The following is a 17,023-nucleotide window of genomic DNA, read 5'->3' on the forward strand; positions in this document are numbered from 1 at the left end:
CGGGAGAAGCCGCGCCGTGAACCTCTACTTTTGATCGCTTTACTATGCTTGAGACCATTGTAGCGAGAGACTGCCCCATCTGATCAGAGCAATTCTGGTGTCAATTTATGCGTAAAGAACCAAACTAAGTAATACAGTAACAAACAATTTCAATTTTACCCACAAAAATAGCTGTACCAAATAAGGAACAAAAACTTGCCGGAGCGTGTAGTAGTAATTCTGGCAGACAAATTGGTGGACCAAAATGTATGGCGTAATTAAAAAGTAATAAACCCATACGTATGCTACGTTCTGTGAATGATATCTATACATCATAGTTTTTTTTTTAAATAGAATTCTTAAAAACTATTTTTTTCTCCATGAAAAACTACTCGGCACGTCACAGTCGAAAAATAATATTTGGAAAATTTTGGCACGCGTATGTAAGAGGGTTGGCCAACCCTGGTATATGGCATATTATACCAGCCTACCGACTGCGAGAAACTGAATTCTAACATGTACTTGAACAAGCAGTGATGCCAACCGTACTATAATTATAGTACAATATTATAATTTTAATTCCGCGAAAAATGTAAAATACTATAATTCTACGCAATATACCAAAATACTATAATTTTAAAGGATTCAAGACGAAAAATGTTCCTCTACTATTTATTTTTCAGAAATACTATAATTTGTATGCCCTTGTCCTATAATCAGCATAGAAAAAGATGGCAACACTGATATGCAATGACGTCCATAAGCAAAGTACCCCGTTTAGACAGACTTTCCGCGTCCTTTCGTTTTTAGTTTCTAAAAATCTGCAAATTCGTTATGTAGGTACCTACTTACTTACTTACTATCTTATTACTTTATTTTCAACTATTTTAAACAGACAAATACTTACACCAAAACTCTTTAATTTAACATAAACATCGTCCACTGAGAATTAGAATCCACGAAACCTACCCACAAAAAGCAGTGCTTGTAGGTATATCGGAGTACATAATATAATATATTAAACTTCGTCAATGTGAAGCGGTCGTCTTTGTAATTAAACGAGGTGTCATATTACTAACACGACTTAGTCTGCGCGCCCATTACCGCCGCCTGTCGTTGAGTTTTTCTACGAAGGAAGGGTTGACAGGCGAGCGGGAGTCGCGCGCAGCGTTTTGTGGTTCATGTTACACATTTATGATAGATGGTATTGGGGTTGTTGTCAAATTTATTCATGACTTCTGAATAATATTATTTTATTATTCAATACTGAATGAACCTACTGTCCGAAAACAAGATCTCGTCGATAACCGGAAATCACTGTAGTCGCATATAGAAGACTTATCAGTGACGTACATGTCATGGCTGACATGGTTGATATATTCCATCTACGTGAGGATGAGTATAGGTGGACGTTATTTTATAAATTATTAAAATAGGGTCTGCTTAACTCATCCGGTGTACTTCCTTGTTCCTATATATTTTTTTTTGTATTTACACATTTATACTGTAGAATAACTTAATACTGATCTATCTCTTTTATTATGTACCTAATATTGTTTTAATAATATTTCGTTGTTTCTAAATGTCATGTTGTGAACGTCTGAAACTTATAATTTGTAATGTCCACAATATATAAAATAAATGAATTGAATGGCGGCAACGCGTGTTTAAATAATGTATCGGCTCTCATTTTAGATGCGACCCCTTTTCTTCTTCGCAATAAACCAAAAGTTTACTAATATTAATTTTGACATCACTCCTGATCGTTTTATATACTTATATATATATTTATTGTAAAAAGCATCAAATTACGTAAATTGATAGATCCATACACCACGGAAACGTAAAATGTAATGATAACTTCAGGGGCGTTCCTCATTTGAAACGGAAGCGCAATTAATTAACTGCAAAGGAGGGGCTTGTTAGATCATATTTTTAACAGGTGGAAAATAAGTTCTTGTTTGACAATACACAAGATTTAAGAATGTTAAATTCTTCTTTTTGAAAACATATTTTAAAAAAATACAAGGTTTAAAGAATGTTAGATTCTTTATTATGGAAAAATAATACAAGAATCTATGACATTTTTCTTTTAATATCAAATAAAGTACAGCCTTTAAAAGATTTTTTGTCTTCACCTCGTGTACCTTACTTTTGTGTTGCCAGCCTAATGAAACCTTCGCCCCATTAGGAAAATTACATAACAATTTTGAAGGCAAACAAAAATAAGAATTGTATTAGGGTCACATGAATTCGCAGCGGTAACAAATTGCATGACAGCGTTGCCCTGTAATTTCGTTGTGTCGAATAAGTGCAATGCATACATTGTTTGGATTACCGTGGAAAACTTCTGCTATCCTGTTATTATTTCGATTATACCCTCCCCCTATTCAAAGTAAAAATGCAACGACACTTGAATAATTTCATAGAGACGAGAATATCGTGGAAAAATAATATTTTATTTATGCAACTAATATGATTAACTTGTTTATGTAATATTTTCACGGAAAGCTTTCACATAACGAGAGAAACGATTCATATTAGCAAACTGAATACTTGGTTATTTATGACTGGCAATGAAACATATATATTATTTTTGTAGTGAAACTATTATAAAGTGTAAGTTCGTTACATGGAAATCGAAATGAAACGAAAGCTAAAAACAAGCTCCTTGCTACGGCAAAAACAGCAAGTTGCGCTATCTGCGTCACAGTTGCACTGTTAATCAGTCGAATGAGTGGCTAACGTCTGCATCACGGATTGCGAACCAATGACCCATCAGTATGATACGGTTCGAATGAGGTGAAAATATATATATCAACAAATATGGGAGTACGTAAATATCATTATGGCGAGGGATAGCATGTTACTTGGATACCACAAAAGGGAGTAGCGGTCAGTGCTTCATATTATGATGCTAGTGCCGATAACTCAATAACTTGAGTGGATTTATTTGAATAATGCTCCGCGGTACGCATTTGGGAAACACTGCCCTTAAGGCGAAGTCTTCAATGAGCCTTTTTTAAAGAGGCACCTAGCGGAAAAATACGAAGCTTGCAATTTGAGATATTTTTTTGATAATTTACAATTTCAACTGTATTAATGAATAAATATGTATCTGAAAACATCAAAAAGAAAAATATTTTTTATTTTAAGTCAAAGATAAACTTACAATTCTGAAAAATGTAATAAAATGTGAATTTGTTAAATCGGACCGCACCCTATTATTACATATATTTTATGGTCATATTTATTATTAAAATTTAATTTATTAAATTTTCTAAGCATCACCTAAGAGATTTTTGACTAATTCATAGTTTTAATATTTTTTATATCTATTTTAAAAAACATCGATTTTTATAAAACATATAAATGTGTATAACTTGAAATCCTTTTTATTTATATCAAATCAAGCTTCAATATTAGGACAATACATAAATAAAATTTGATCGTGTGATGCAAATTTGGTTATTAGGTATATGTCGATGTTCGATAATTTCATAATTCAAGTGAATTTATTCAAACACACGAAAAATCGCTAAAAATACACTGAATACCCTTAATTTTACCTGGAACATCATTTGGTAAACAGTTCTGTAGAGCGTCACATTGCCTTTAACCCTAGCGATATGTATGGAGGGCCGCCAAAGATCCTGTCCTGGAGGTCCGCTTCAGGATGTGGAGATCATGGGGGACCATGACTATCACAATACTTCGATAAAAACACGAGCTCCGTCGCCAAACCACAAGACGTGTCGCATTTTAGTGACTCGCTTCACAGCGCATATTTATATAGAACACTTAGTTGAAATTAAACTTTCCTTGCCCTTAAGAAGAAATCGGGCGAATAGCTTAGCTATACGATACTATAGCTAATACGACATAGATAATTGCAATTCGTGTGACGACTTAACTGTAAATGGAGTCTGCCAATCTCTACGTTCGATTTAACAAATTTCTAAGTCAATATTTAAATCCGTTTTCCAGTAAAGTTACTTACATAATAAAGGTTAAATTGAACATAATATTATTACGGAATAATCTTCCAATGAAGCTTTCATATTTGATTCCAAGAATCGATCAGACGGATACGATGGTCCATCGCCAGTAATAAAACGTGAGCGCAAAGTGTTCTCGGTAAAGCGTCGATCAACTCCTCTGTCTGCGTCATACAATAAGCTATTGCGAGTCGAGCTTTATGATAAATTATTATGAGGCTCACGTTAATATTTAATCAGTTATATTATTGGACAATGTAATAAAGAAAATTGTTCGAGTTTAGTTGACATTCTTTTGTAAAATGCTATTTAATAAAATATGTAATAGTCAGCAGGGACCTTATGTTAGAACTTGCGAGTCCCAGTCGCCTGGTCGACATGACGTCATATGACATCATTGTGACGTACTACCGGAGTGATAATAGCATTCGAGAAATTAACGCTGCTCAAACACTGGCGTTATCCATTGTCCCCGTACACAAATAGGTGTTCCAGCATGTTTGAGCTGTGTGCGTTGGGCGGCTTGCCTCGACCGTGTATTGGCTTACGTCACAATTACGTCATGTCGTCGGGTGACTTAATGTCACAAGTTAGAACATAAGGCCCCAGACTTATGACTTGGTAGCTTGAGTCATCATAACTAAAAAATGAATAAATTGAATTGAATTGAATAACTCACATTTTGCAATCTTGTAATTTTCGAGTTAAATATACGAAGTGATTTTAAAGGCATTGATTCATATAAAAAATAGTTGGCTATCAAAAATCACTTTAAACCATGTGAAAATCGTCGACAAAGTTGACTGTTGGTATCATAACTCTCATTTTCCAATGAATAATAACCTAACCTAACCAAACGGTGAGCTTTATTTATCATAGTGTGCTGTGTATCTGCAGCCTTATGAGTATTATATATATTTTTAAAAACAATATAAATCCACTCACTTATTAATATTCAATGGAGTTCAATACTTTTCTTCTAATTACAAAAAACAGTTCTCAGGTGGTTTTTTGCGAATATCTCAAAATTCGATTTTTGGAATATGTTAGTTATGACATTATTACTACACACCATTATCATCTTTAATCAAGTATTTGACGTTATTAATTTTGATTCATTGATATAATTGAAAAATGTATTATTTCAATTTATTTACTTAACAACATTTATATTTGTACAAAAGATTTGATGTCCTCTTAGGGAGATACGAGTTTGCAGTTCTGTGATGAGTGTGATTTTCAGGAGGATATTGCACACATAGTGATACAATGTCCTAAATTTAAGCGACACAGAGTAGAACTGTGACTAATACTAAGATGGTTAACTTTTGTTTAAATAATATAATTGCATTTCTGTCGTTATATTAACCTTGACTTTACGATGCTAATAAATTCCGTCCGTTCCGGTGATGTCACGTTGGGCTACCGTATGAGATTGACAATATTACAGTAGGTAAAAGATAAATGAATCATTTGGCTATATAAATAGGTCTAATAAGGTTTCATTATCATTATTTTATATTTGTTTCATCTATAAAATTATCAAAAAAGCATCAAAACTTAATTACTTACAATTATACGAGTATTTCTATACATTATTACAGCCAACAAGTCATACTATCTATACGCCTTATTTTCATATCTCTTTCTCATAATTAAGTATGTCGCTCTTTGTCGCATACTATACTTTTAGATAATATATCTCTTTTGCTCATAATGGAATGCGATGCTCTGTATGCAATATGCATTTATAATTTCATGACAAGTAAATGTAATCTGACGAATATCCTGTCAATTATTGTATTTAATGGATAATGCTATCGGTTTTTAAAATAATAATATTTTAATTAGATATAATATTATTAATGATTCTCGGAATAGCCGAAATATCAAGATAAAGAAATATTAACTAAAATATTTGCAGTTTAATGGGCTGGGTAACCTTAAGTGACTTTACAGTAACGAGAGTGTTAAATGTATCATACATGTATGGTTGAACTAGCAACTTAATTATTTACTACATGTTTAAAGCTGCATACATTTGGTGCTTCGTTAAAACGAAACCAGCAATGCAGACTTAATGAATTTAAAATATTATACCTACATATTACTAATAAAATATGATCTGGTAAAACGAAAAAAAATACCTACTTAAAATGTGGTGGAAAGAAGATAAAACCAAGCTTTCGTTAAACTTATTTAGGCGAACCATTATTTTCAACAATGAACATAATAAAATCGAAATACAGATCTATTAATTAAAATGTAATTTTTTTAAATTTATTTTTTAATAATAAACAACAGATACTTAGTTACAAATTTCTATTTCGCTGCCTGAAAGCAACAGTGTTATAAGTCAAAAATACTAATTTCGAGTTGATTGAACTTTAATATTTGAGTCATACAAATGAAATAGGTAACTATGTTTTTATATTGTTTTTTTCTGCGGTTTATAATATATTATGATAATGGTAGGATTTTTTTTGTATTCCATTATTAACAGGGAGTTATTTAAGTTATCCCACTGTTACTTTGAAGTTTCAGGACAATTAATAAAGGCAAAGACAATTAATAAATAATAAAGGACGACAAATAATAAACGCAACAGCGGCATTTTTTTTATTATATTTCAGCAATCAGCGACTTTTTAATTTTATCTCACTGTTGCTTTCAGGTAGCGAATTATAAAGTGTCATTGAATAGGAATTGTTAAAAAAAAATAGAAATTATATTTATTTGTCAAATTATACTTAAGCATATGTAATACATATTCTCTGTATAACAATAAGTTACGTAAGTTTCATTGGGGAAAAAAATTACCCGCCATTCCATTTTTGCTTGCTCCTGATGAAAATAAGGTAGATATATCAATGCAGTGAACAAATGAAATAAAATTAAGTTTAATTTATAAGCGCACTGTTGAACATCACTGACTTAGAGTGATTTTACGACCCTCAATAACGAAGACGTTTATAGCTTAATAGGAAATGGAAGAGTAATAATTTGCAATAATACAGCTCGATACAAGGGCAAGTTAAGATGGAACGATTAACCAACATTATGCATTCCAGATTGCTTATTTCTTAGACGTGCAAATAGCCGGGATTATAAAACATTATTATTTATTAATTCGGGGCCCGCCCGAATGGGATCTTTACCCCTAAAACCCCCATTTATGGCCGCTTAGGAAGACATTATCCGCCATACAAAAGGGGCTGCGCGTAAGGCTCGCTTATGGGGGTAGTTTTCAAGTCACCTCAGAAGAAACGCGAACCCCTTCAAATCATGGATAGGCCTCTCATATTCCAAATACTCCGGCTATAAATAATTGGGTGGACTTATTATGTAAAAGGTAAGCGAACACCATTTGGAAAATTTAATACGCACATAAGTTTTCCCTCACGCTTGAAATTTGTGGAAATGTAACAGACGAAAAATATCCGGTATGTTGGTAAGTAGGTACGTGATGTTGAAAGAATATATTATTAAACACTTAAGAGAATATAATATTTTATAATTATTATTAATTAATATCAATATGTAAACGTATAAACAGTAGTGGCGAGGGGCGACTTTGGAAAGAGGAAGGCTGTGGAGAAAGCACACTTGTTAGATATACCTAAGGACCCACATGCACCACGTAGGTCAAAATGAAGATTTTATGGTATTTTCAGAGCATAAGCCTGGACATTTCTTAACTTAAACGTTGTAGATAATCTATTTATATAATTTTGTAGCTTTATTATCCTTTATATTTATTTTAAACATTTTGATGACTGCATAAAGTATTTTTTTTACATAAAATAGTATTCTTCTCGATCTAATGTTTTGAAATATAATCACATTTCAGTACATCGATGTGCGGTGGTGTTTAGATTTATTAATTTTTAAACGCATTTATAAAACCATTAGTAAAATTGTTGTTAACATTATATAGTGAAACATTTACGATAAAAAATATATTCAATCTCTGTGATCCCAAATTTGACAAGAATTAGGCATTTTGTTATTCAAAAAAATGGGTACAATTAACACATTTGAAGATAATTCTAAAGATACTGATTATAAGCTATGTTTTTGACCATTCACATGTGATAAACATTCTACGAATAATGATTGTTTTATAATAATGATTGACCTAAGAATAAGGTAGTATTTTTTTGAAATACGCAATTTCTTTTGCTGGAATGAAATGGCAATAGATATTGTTTACCTATTATAATGTGGTTGGTTTAGGCAGGGCTTAATGAATTTAAAAAAAAATGAACCAACAATATGATGTGTAATATGTGCTTATTCTTAATCCAACGAAAACCAATAAGTATGAATGAAAAAGTGTGCACAAATTTGTCGTATCGCCCAATGTATACAAAAACTATCATGGTTTGTAATCCATTTACAAAAACTAACTAACACCATCTGTAAACTGTAGTCTTAGTTCAATAAAAACAAATACGTATAACTAACAAAGTTTGCACTATTAATGACGGATCTTAACAGCCTACTTCCACCCTTCACTACTGCCTGATCGTCATTAAGTCACAAACAGAACCAGGCTTTAAAATCGTGGTCTACGCCTTGCATTTCCATCTATTCACTTGATACTTATATGGATAAAACATAATATATTTGCTAATAATAAAGGGGTTTCTACGAATGTTTTATATAATAGTAATAATATAATTACAAGATAAAAAGATTTTTTTTATATACAACGTTTTTAAATTTTCTGTTGAATCATGTAAACTTGAATTGACTAGCTTAAACGATCAAAAAAAATTGTACCTACTAGATAGAAATAATACTGAAATGTCACTTTGACATGTCATATTGATTTCCATAGTAACGCACGTATATAATATTAATAATTAAGTTGCTAGGACCCCATACCTAGCAACCAATAATAGTGGATTGGATTACGGATTTCTTCCGAAATAACTTTTCATACAAAACAGAATTGACTGAAAATGAATTTAATTCTACTTAAAGATGGCTAAAAGTATTAAAAAATGCATTGGCATCGTGTTCTGATATTCTAAAAGTTTCAAATGTCTAGACTCTAGCTAGTCGGGAAGTTAGTTAAGGTGATTCATCAGTGAAACGGCAAATAATTTTCAACCATAGGCGCGACGAAATTTTGCACTCGCTCACATTCAGAGAGAGAATGTAGAGCTGGAAATACGTCATTTTGCTTCGTGATGGCGACGGCCGTAATAATTCTTAAATCGTGTAAAGATGACTTAAAACGTTACCCATTTACTTTAAAAAGAAAACATGCCAATGAATATATTATTATTGTTACTGATAAAACAATAAACAGAACATTAAATGGACACATGTTGGGTTTATAAGACAAATTATATTTGGTTTGACATGCCTCATTTGCACCCGCGACCCGCAATCCGCGCATCGCCTAGCGACGATCTTTTTAGACCGTGTCTCAACTGAGGTATGGCCTTAATAATCGATTGCAAGATTTGTACCGGGCAAACAACCACCGGACAAATAAGAATACGAGATAATAAAAACGTTGTAAAATAAAAATTAATGAAACACTAATAAATTAAGATATTAAATTGAACAAATTTATTATTCGCCAGATCAGTGTCGAAGCTCCGTCACGCGTGTAGTAATTGGAGTTGACAATATTAATTGCCCCACGGAGCCGGACGGTTCGGGTCCAGAGGGCCGATCGCTATATTTTCGCATCGCTCTGATTGAAAAACCAGTTCGGGCAAACCGGTTCGCCCGTGACCGACGGCATGTAAAATTATTGTCAATGAGGAGTAAGTTAGTGACCAGAGTGAGCTGCTGACATTAATTATCGAAGAAGACGTAATCTTAGTCACATAAGATGTAGTGTAATAAACCAATAAGGTTACATTGTCGTTCTATTTTGTAAACCTCGTATGTCCAAAACATTTTTTTAGGAGACAGCAAAAACCGATTAAATTTCATGTTCAATGTGATTTTAAAATAAACAAATAAATAAAACTTACTAAAAATCGTATTTACTTACGAGGTTTGCGTTTTTTTCTGTTGTATGGACATGACTTACGAGTAGGGATTCCAATCCCGTGATCCCGAACTATTTTCGATACCTATAAATCCCGAGATTGATAAACATAATTCCGAAACTTTCTGGATTGGTTTTTTTTAATCAATTTTTGTGGAAAATAAAATAAAAAGGAAAATATAACAGAAAAAATACTTTTAATAACAAATAACTACATTATAAATAAACTGAGTTTGAATGAAGTTTGATTTATTACCCACGTGTAAGTTGCCAATTCATTTTATTTTTTCACATAAATTAATAAAAATGAGAAAGATTGGAGAAAAAAATGATTCGCACTTTTAACAAAGTAATTCCATCATGATCTCATACGGCAATTTCATATTTGGCTGACTGATTAGATTTATGAAGCGGAAAGGCCATACACCATTTTTTACTTTAATATTTTAAATCTCGCGAACCCATTCATTAAGTCTTTACTATCAGAAACAGCAATATCATATAATATATGTAAGCACTAAACACAATATTGATTTTACGAAATTTTATAAATGAAAATAGTTGAACATAAATTAAACATTCCACATAATATGTACGATGCAGGTTAATGTAAAAAGGTTTCCGGAAAGTGAATTTGAGAAATAGAATAAATAAATCAAAAAACATTAAGTTAAACGTTTCAGCCATTTACACCTAAGCTGTCTTCTTTTTATTTTAAATTGTATTTTATTTGTTATCTTTTCATAAATAAATAAAACTGTTTGACTTTCAAATTTATTATTTATATTAAGTACAATATTATTTCCTCCGTTAAACCTATCCATTTCCAAGATCGAACGTACCACAATATGACCAAAAAATGTTTTAAATAGTATAAATTTAATATTACTAGATTTATTTTTGACGGATTTTATCAATGTTATTTGTATATATAAAAATTTTATATCAACTATGGAAAAAAATGCCAATCCCGGGATTGTCAAATTGTAATCCCGAAATCCCGGGATCCAATTTTGGCTCGGGATTGAATTCCCTACTTACGAGGTATGTCATTTTACAAAATGGGCCATTATTAAATGGCATAATATGACTAAATAACCTTTCATAAAAATATTTCTTCAAGAATCAATTGCAAATAAGTACACATTCTAATTCAAACTAATTATACAAAATTCGTACAAAAAATAGCCGTTCGGCGAAATGCTTGTCGAAGAAACAAATGTTTTCGGCCATATTATTATTCTACATGGGCAAACGATTTTTGTGCAATTTACTATATATACGGTGTAGTCAAATGTGTTAAAGAAAAACGTTATCGAGTGGAGATGTGGCGGTTATATTATTATAGTTCACGATTTTCATAAATGACATAGGTAGCATTGGTAATTAAAAATGCTATGTTTTTGTTGTTTGCTGACGACTTGAAACTCTTCATGGAAGTTGTCACCTTGGACGATTGTCGTCAACTCCATCTTGATATAGATAATATATTAGATTGGGGTAGGCGTAACAAACTGGACTTCAATATAGATAAATGCAATGTTTTATCGTTTACTAAAGCCTCACGAGTATTGTCTTTCCAGTACTCGATGCATGGCAGAGTTCTCTCGCGAATATCATCTGTAAGAGATCTTGGAATTACGTTTGACGGTAAACTGACGTTTAGTGGTCATATAGATACCATTTGTAAAAAGGCGCTAAAGATGTTGGGCGTTGTCTTGCGTACTTCCCGGGTCTTTTCGGATGTTACGGTACTAAAAATTCTCTATAAATCCTTAGTTAGAAGCAGACTTGAGAGTGGGTCTGTCGTTTGGGCCCCGCATCAGTTGAAGTACGGCCTTATGGTGGAGAGAGTCCAAAAGAAATTTTTAAGACTCCTTTACTTTCGGCTGTATGGATATTATCCGTGGCTCTATCCGACTGATTTTCTCTTAGGGATGCTTACATACTGTAGCTTAAAATTTAGAAGGGATCTTTATTTAGCTACATATTTTTTCAGACTTATATGCGGCGTAAATGTGAACTCTGCCATTCTTGGTGGTGTTGGCTAGTGTGTCTCTGATAATTACCTTAGGAATCGAGGGCATCCGTTGTTTGTTCTCCCACGGTGCAGAACTAACCTGCCATTAGCAATGTCAATTGGGAGGGCAATAACCATGTTTAATGAAATCGCTTCGGATATTGATATATTCCACTTACGTGAGGGTGAATTTAGGTGGACGTTATTTTTTAAATTCTTAAAATAGGGTCTGCTTAACTCATCCAGTGTACTTCTTTGTACCTATATACTTAATATTTTTTGTATTTACACATTTATACTGTAGAATAACTTAATACTGATCTATCTCTTGTGTTATGTACATAAAACTGTTTTAATAATATTTCTTTGTTTCTAAATGTCATGTTGTGAACGTCTTAAACTTATAATTTGTAATGTCCACAATATGTAAAAATAAATAAATTGAAATTGAAATAAATTGAAATTGAAATTATATGATAAGCATTGACTTACTAATGGACGCAGAATTTGAAAAATAAAAGGGTCCTCATAAAGTATAAATATAAATGATCCTGGACATGATGGGTCAACTCATACATGTTTCATTATTTCGTAAACAAATAAATACATATAAATTAACTATACATACACTGTAATAAGAGTCATTATTGTACGTTTGTGATATTTTCTTTGGCCTACTATAGTTATACCAATATCATCTTTGATATTGTTGGGCAGCACAACTGACATACTGGGAACCAGATGACAGAATAACTATTGACCAACGACGTACAAAAGATGGATGGACAACGTGGAGCTATTAACTATGTGTATCCAAGTATTCGTAGGTGTATTTTTAAATAACATTTAACAAAGGTACCTAGATTAAAATATAAATAAAATATTATTATTTACCTTTTCAGCAGCAGCCGTAGCAGTGGTCTGGGTGTGGCTCGTAGCAGATATGAAATACTGCATTCCAGAGACAGTGCAGTACCCCTCCCGGTGAGTGGAGTAAACGCCAGTAATCGTAACGTCAGCCTCCTGATTGACTACCACCTTCGCCTTATTCGCAGCCTTTGCCTCAACGGCTCTAAGGGCCAGTTCTTTTTTGGCCGAAGCGTCCCCCCGATCGCTGCCAACGGGGGGCTTGTAATTTTTTGAAGACGACTCATCTTGCTCGCTAGAATCTGACGTTGTCTCATCCCTGCTGGACTTGGGAGACCTTTTTTCGTAGCTGGCTGCCAATATGGCTGTAGCGTTTAAGCTGGCCATACGTTTCTTGACCACCATATCACGTAAATCCATGACAACTTCTGTACGGTTCCGTCTCTTTTTGACAGCACTGGGTTCCTTTGGAGGTTTCACTACATCACTTTTGGGTTCACTTTTAACATGAACTTTTGGCTTTGGGACAATTTTCTTCTTTTCAACGTAAACTCTCTTATGCTCTGCTTCACTATCTTCACTTGAAGATATCTTCATCTCCCAATACTTTCCAGATCCCCTGCTTCCCGGTTGGCATCTCAATGTCCTAGGAACTGGTGGACTTGATTCATCTTCTGAGCTAGTCATCTCCAGTTTAATCTTCCTTTCATACTCGGACTCAGAAGATGCGGAGTCTCTCTTCTCAGTTTTGATGTATTTTTTCTTCACAGTATCTTTCCATTTTGGAGGTCCTCTGTCAACTGTTCTCATTAGTCCTAGTTCTAGATGTGTTCTGCTCTCATTTTCGTACATACATTGGACTTTAGCGAGAGCATTTAGTGATGCCTCTCGATGCCGTTTTGGCCCAGTCCAAAATCCTAACAACTTCTTTCTTCGTTTACTGTCGTCCGTAGGTATTGTTATGAATTTATTTACCGGCTTAGTCGACGTAGACGGCAGATTTGTTTTCTTATCACTTGGAGAAGAGTTTCTCTTTTTGTCATCAGGTTTTACAGCAGGAAAAGAGAACTTTATTTCTTCATCACTGTCAATCTTCACTTCTTCCACTGATTCGCAAGGATTTGATTCTACGGATGATTTTTTAATCGAGTCATCGGATTCTTTGGTAGTTTTAGACGTATTTGGTGAGTCAACATTACTCTTACCTTTAGAAAGTTTATCGCGCACTGGAGAAGAATTTTTACTTTTACTTTGCTTTTGAAGCTTTGGTATAACCTTTTCTTCTGTATTTAATGGACTACTTTTGGATGAAGCATTAAAACTTTCGTCTAGTTCATCTTTGATTTTCAATAATTGCGTGGCGAGTTCATCGCTAATTTGATCCTTTTCGTCTAATTTCTTCTTTGGTATAGTTTTACTCATCTTCTTATTTTTCAATATTGCACTTTTATCTTCTACACTAATCTTGCTTTTAGCTTTATTAACGCTATCGTTAGAATCCGAACTACTTTCTTTAGGAAAGCTGTACGTTATTATTTCTGCTTCATCAATGTCTTTATCGTCAGCAATTGTAGATTTTACACTAGCTGTCATCTTTTTATTAAGTTGCTTCTTCACACTAAAGATTTTTTTCTTTATTATAGGACGTCCTCCGGGTAAAATGTTTTTCGACCCCTTTGATATAAGTTTAGCTCGGTTGACAGAGAATTTCTTATTTGTTTTCACAGTGACGCTGTTTTTTGGTTTGCCCGGAATCTTAGATATGTCGGATTCTTTGGGCGTTGGATTGATTACGATGATCGCAGATGATACATCTGGCTGGACGACCATTATGTTTTTAGAATTACCAGCACTCGAAGTGACTTTATCATCTTCTATTTTTTTCACTGACTTCAATGTTTTCACATCTTTCTCAACTAACGCCTTCTTCGGTTCATCAGATTGCTTAGAAGAAACGCAAGGCATCTTCTTCTTTTCCAATTCAACTTTACTTTTATCGGCAATTGTTAAGTCCTTATCTGGAACACCCTTGTCGTCGATACTTTTTGACGGTGACGTGGCCAACTTTCGTTTTTCAGTTTCAACTTTCGCCTTTTCTATTACAGTGCCTTTGACCCTCGCTATAGGTTTGACTTTGCCGACGAGTTTTTTTCTCCCTAACGGAGATACAAGTCTACTGTCTAAAAAGGAGGATTTCATAGAAATTCCCATATCTTTAGCCTCATCGGATTTCTTGAGATTCTCTACAAAATTACTTGGTTTGATTTTCGTATCGTTAACATCAGTCTTTAATGAAATTTTGTCGTTGACAGCTTTTATACCTGTATCCTTAAGTTGCTTCTGAGGCTGGACAGATTTTGTTACATCCACCCTGGCTTTTTTAGTGACAGTCGTTTTAGTAGTCGCAGATAGTGGAGCTGAGACATCCTCTGAAGATAATTTTGACAGACGTTGTACCTCTGTTGATTTAGGATCATCGTCTGTTGAACTATCACTCCCAGAAGTTGGCATTAGTGGTGCAGAAGAACTTCTCAGAACTCCGGCACGCTTTTTCTTTTCAGGTGATCTAGATCTATCAGATTTCAAATTCTTTCCTTGGCCAGACGTGTCAGTTGACTCGCTCGATTTTTTGGACGAAATCGATTTATTGGCGGCACTTGGCTCTTTTGCGACTACTTTCTCCGGGTGGATAAATTTGGATGTAGGAGAAACAGATGATTTAGTAAGAGAAGGCTTTTTATCTTTTTCAACGTTGCTCACTTTGGTCAAGGCATTTTTCTGGTCGGTATTGACAGTCTTAGCTTTTAAATTTGAGCCCTTTTTAAGAAGGACGCCCTTTATTTTCTTAATAGTATGTACATCTTGAGATTTCTCCGACAACTTTTTAATAACCTTTTTCGGCGTCGTCAGCTTTGTTTTAATAGGTGTAGATTTTTTAATCGGTTTCCGTTCAGCCGGAGTATCTTTCTTTGGTAACGTCGTCACTTCTGTAGATTTGGTAAGGCTTTTAGAAGAACATGGTGGTTTTGAAATGATTTTACTTTCTACTTTTACCACCCTTTTCATGACAGCCTTGACTGCTGTTATTTCACCCGTTGGCGATCTCCTGACCACTTTCTTGATGAGTATTTTGCGCTTTTTCGCCGCGGACGTTTCTGCCTTTCGTTTCCCTAACCCCTTAGGACCGGCGGGGGCTCCTCGGCGGCTCTGCCGCGTAAGGACGTGCCCCGCCTGGGGCCCCATTCTTCTCTTCACGACCTGCTACTTCATAAACCGACGTTTCGATGTGAAGCGCATCGAAAAACACTGCAACAAAAAATACAAACAAATTATTACACGCAATAGGTAAGAATATAACATGGAAACAAATATTATTGAGCCATAATCAATGTGCAGTTGAACAGAATTAAACATACAATTTATATTTTAAAAAGGATAACCAAGATAATGATTTGTGACAGCTTTTACAACTTTTAACACAGTAATGAATTGAGTCAACATATTTTATTTGCTGGATGACCAGGTCAAAAAAATAGGGTCGTAATATTTGACTATAAATAATTGACCCTATAATGAAGCACGCGCCTAAAAGGGTTTATAAAGAAACACCTGTCCGAGGAAGGGCTTTTTAAAGATATACCTGTTATTTTTGTTTTTACGGGTTGTAATTTGATAAATATGCAGTCATTATTTTAAATAAGTATAAATGGTCAGTGCATCTTTCTTTGCAGACATTTTTCTGAATATTTTTCTCTGGCGGAGCATTATCGCATAATATGTAGTGGCAAAATATAGGTATTTTGATCTCTTACAGTCTCTTGTTAATAAATAATAACAATAAAGGTATATTAACAGAGTTTTTCGAGGACTGGTTAGCCATTCGGCCAACGCATTAAGTTCTTACTCCGGACCACACACACATCGAAAAAACAACGTATAATTCATGCCAGTCGCGGGATCACTGTGGGATAAATTGCACGTTAATTCTTAAAAAAACGTTTAATAACTCCTGCTGGGAATCGAACCACGGGCTCTCTGTTATTGCCAGTGCCGTCCCTCCTAAGAAAAGTGCCGCCATTAGACAGACTTAGAACGACATCCCGTTTCATTTTAAGTCTCAAATTTCATGCAAAATTATTAAGT

General features: G+C 33.9%; 1 protein-coding gene across 1 annotated transcript in view; it reads right to left on the minus strand.

Moving 5' to 3' along the window:
• Hers (Histone gene-specific Epigenetic Repressor in late S phase) overlaps window positions 1–17,023 on the minus strand; it is a 543,873-nt gene that overhangs the window by 461,760 nt on the left and 65,090 nt on the right. Inside the window, exon 2 of the mRNA XM_085949050.1 lies at window positions 12,908–16,186. Coding sequence (XP_085805176.1) covers window positions 12,908–16,123 — 3,216 coding nt within the window. The 5' untranslated portion in view covers window positions 16,124–16,186. The remainder of the gene's footprint in view (window positions 1–12,907; window positions 16,187–17,023) is intronic.

This window comes from Rhyacophila brunnea, unplaced genomic scaffold, assembly GCF_057557595.1.
Source record: "Rhyacophila brunnea isolate RB1 unplaced genomic scaffold, BYU_Rbru_1.0 scaffold_21, whole genome shotgun sequence".
NCBI lineage: Eukaryota > Metazoa > Arthropoda > Insecta > Trichoptera > Rhyacophilidae > Rhyacophila > Rhyacophila brunnea.